Below are 2,480 nucleotides of genomic sequence, written 5' to 3'. Positions count from 1 at the left end.
TACAGTGTAACAAAGATTTATTGGAACCAACAACAATTATTAGCAGTGCATAACTAGCGCCTGAGTAACGTGTTTGTGTGTGGTGCTGCGGCGGAACTCAAGGAGGGAAGAACAGTCAACAGACGCACTCCACCCGACCAAAAGACAGACGGGCAAGGAGGAGCGCGGTGACGAAGGGCTGCCCGCTGTACCGCCACCTAACAGTGATGGAAAAGATGCATGTAGTGGTGGCAGGCCTGAAGAGAGACACACACACACACACAGAATGACTGACTGACTGACGGACCGGGAGGCTAAGTGTTTGAAGAGTGGTTTGGCCATTACGTAACACTACATGCAGGTTTCTATGATGGTGATGGTCTCCTAGGTGTTGATGGTGGTGATGGTAGTGATGATGGTGGTGGTGACATTAGCAGTGATAATGATGCAGCAATGCTACTACTGCTGCTGCTGCTGCTGCTGTACTCAGATCTACTCGTTCCTTTCTCTTGTCTGTTTGTCTTTCTGCTGCTGCTGCTGCTGCTGTTATTGTAGTACCTCCTTCTCCTCCTGCTGGTGGTGTTGCGCCTCCTGTGGACTGTGGGGAGTGGCAGAGACGTAGTTGTTGCGGCGAAAAAGGGTTTTAATCTGCCGTGTCGGTAACACTTGAGAAAGGCGGTGACAGGAACACGAGTGTGACGGTGGGATGCATGAAGGGAGCCAGACCCCTTCCACAGACCAGCCTCTCAGTGTGCGGTCCCTGTCCACCAGCAGCAGCAGGCTTGGCAGGGAGGCCGAGGGCTTGTGGCACGAGAGTGATCGCAGTCCTGTTCAGATGAGTTACTGTCAACTCCTGAGGTTTTTTGAAATGCGAGCGGCTGTGTGGTGAGACCAGCCGATGATCGTTGGTGAATAAAGCACACACACACACATACACACGGCCCGGTAGCTCAGTGGTTAGAGCGCTGGCTTCACAAGCCAGATGACCGGGGTTCGATTCCCCGGCCGGGTGGAGGTATTTGGGTGTGTCTCCTTTCACCTAGCAGTGAGTAGGTACGGGATGTAAATCGAGGAGTTGTGACCTTGTTGTCCCGGTGTGTCTCAGGTCTATCCGAAGATCGGAAACAATGAGCTCTGAGCTCGTTCCGTTGGGTAACATCTGGCTGTCTCGTCAGAGACTGCAGCAGATCAAACAGTGAATTACACACACACACACACACACACACACACACACACGAACGCGCGCGAGATCACATCACACTGCCACCAGAAGCCTTCTCGTCTTCTCCCGCCATCTCCTTCCCGCCACTGGTGCCCTCAGGACTTCAGGTCGGGATCTTCTCTGAATTTGCATTAACCTGCATGACTCCACAGGACGGCCTCCCTCCTAGCGTGGGTAGCGGCGGCAGAGCAGCACCAGCACTCCCAAGCCCAGGACTGCCCACGCGCCACCCGCCCGACAGCCTGCCAAAGAGCACAAGTGTAAGGATATGGGCGAGATACACCCATCAACGCATGTGACGTGTGAACGCGCACACACACACACACACACACACACACACACACCGCAGGATGAGTAGTGGTTGTAGCGGGCGGTGGCGGCCAGATCAAGGTACATGGTGTCTGAGGTGGAGGTGGAGTAGGCGCCGACAGACGCCCGGCAGGTGACAACAGCCCGCCGCTCGTCGAAAAATTCCGGAGCTCGCCAGCGGAGACCCAGCGTGGAGGTGACGCGACCTCGCTTGTCCAGGCGGTCTGTGTACTGGTAGAGGTGTGTGTGGCGCACCTGGGGAGGGAGGGAGGGACGCATGAGGGAAAAAGGAACAGTAAAGTGTGCGAGCCGTCTCTCTGCGTTATACGAGAACAAACTATAAGGCCCATACTGTCACAAACGCTTTTCTCACTCACCACAACTATTTTCATAAGCAACACATGTGATTATGGAAGACTGTCATTAAAACTGTATAAACATCTTTCAAAACTTTTGTAGCCTCAACTGTAAGTCTTTTGAAAGTAATGGAGGTGCGGCGCAGCGGTGTTTCAGAATGTAATCCTAAGTTGAACCTTGGTTACTGAATAAAACACTCACCTGTTTTCCGTTCACCTCCCAGACAAGAGTGGTTCTCGGCTTGGCTCCCCGCGCGGTACAGTTGAGCAACACCTCCTGGCCGGGCCGGTACCACAGCGGCCGAGGACTACCAGGGGCCTCGATTTCCACTGAGCGGGGAGGTACTGCGGGCGAGGATGGGAGGGAAGATGAGAGGCGAGGTGAGAAGAGTGGGGCCTTGCAGAGATGAAGAACACACATTTGTGTATTGTTTTGTATACTGTCGTTATATTAGTGTATGCAGAGATGGAGGTGATAGAGGTATAGTAGTAGTAGTAGTAGTAGTAGTAGTAGTAGTAGTAGTAGTAGTAGTAGTAGTAGTAGTAGTAGTAGTAGTGACCAACATTCGCATTAAACGAGCAAAACCACCTGCAACTTTGCAATACAACACTCT

General features: G+C 52.8%; 1 protein-coding gene and 1 long non-coding RNA gene across 3 annotated transcripts in view; both read right to left on the bottom strand.

Annotated features, from left to right (window-relative positions):
• On the bottom strand, positions 1 to 1,012 carry LOC123511487. The gene is made up of 2 exons (XR_006676841.1): positions 287 to 1,012; positions 1 to 197 (listed from the first exon to the last, which is right to left on the bottom strand). It is a non-coding gene; the product is annotated as an uncharacterized LOC123511487 (long non-coding RNA).
• Positions 1,013 to 1,097: 85 nt separating this feature from the next.
• The window catches only part of LOC123511486, a 57,063-nt gene continuing 55,680 nt past the window's right edge, over positions 1,098 to 2,480 (bottom strand). For both annotated transcript variants that reach the window (XM_045267426.1, XM_045267425.1), the window contains 3 exons: positions 2,069 to 2,211; positions 1,546 to 1,765; positions 1,098 to 1,443 (listed from right to left, as the gene is read on the bottom strand). In XM_045267426.1, coding sequence (XP_045123361.1) covers positions 1,367 to 1,443; positions 1,546 to 1,765; positions 2,069 to 2,211 — 440 coding nt within the window. In that variant the 3' untranslated portion in view covers positions 1,098 to 1,366. The remainder of the gene's footprint in view (positions 1,444 to 1,545; positions 1,766 to 2,068; positions 2,212 to 2,480) is intronic.

This window comes from Portunus trituberculatus, chromosome 31 (genome assembly GCF_017591435.1).
Source record: "Portunus trituberculatus isolate SZX2019 chromosome 31, ASM1759143v1, whole genome shotgun sequence".
NCBI classification, from domain to species: domain Eukaryota; kingdom Metazoa; phylum Arthropoda; class Malacostraca; order Decapoda; family Portunidae; genus Portunus; species Portunus trituberculatus.
This window is presented reverse-complemented; position numbering and strand designations above follow the sequence as displayed.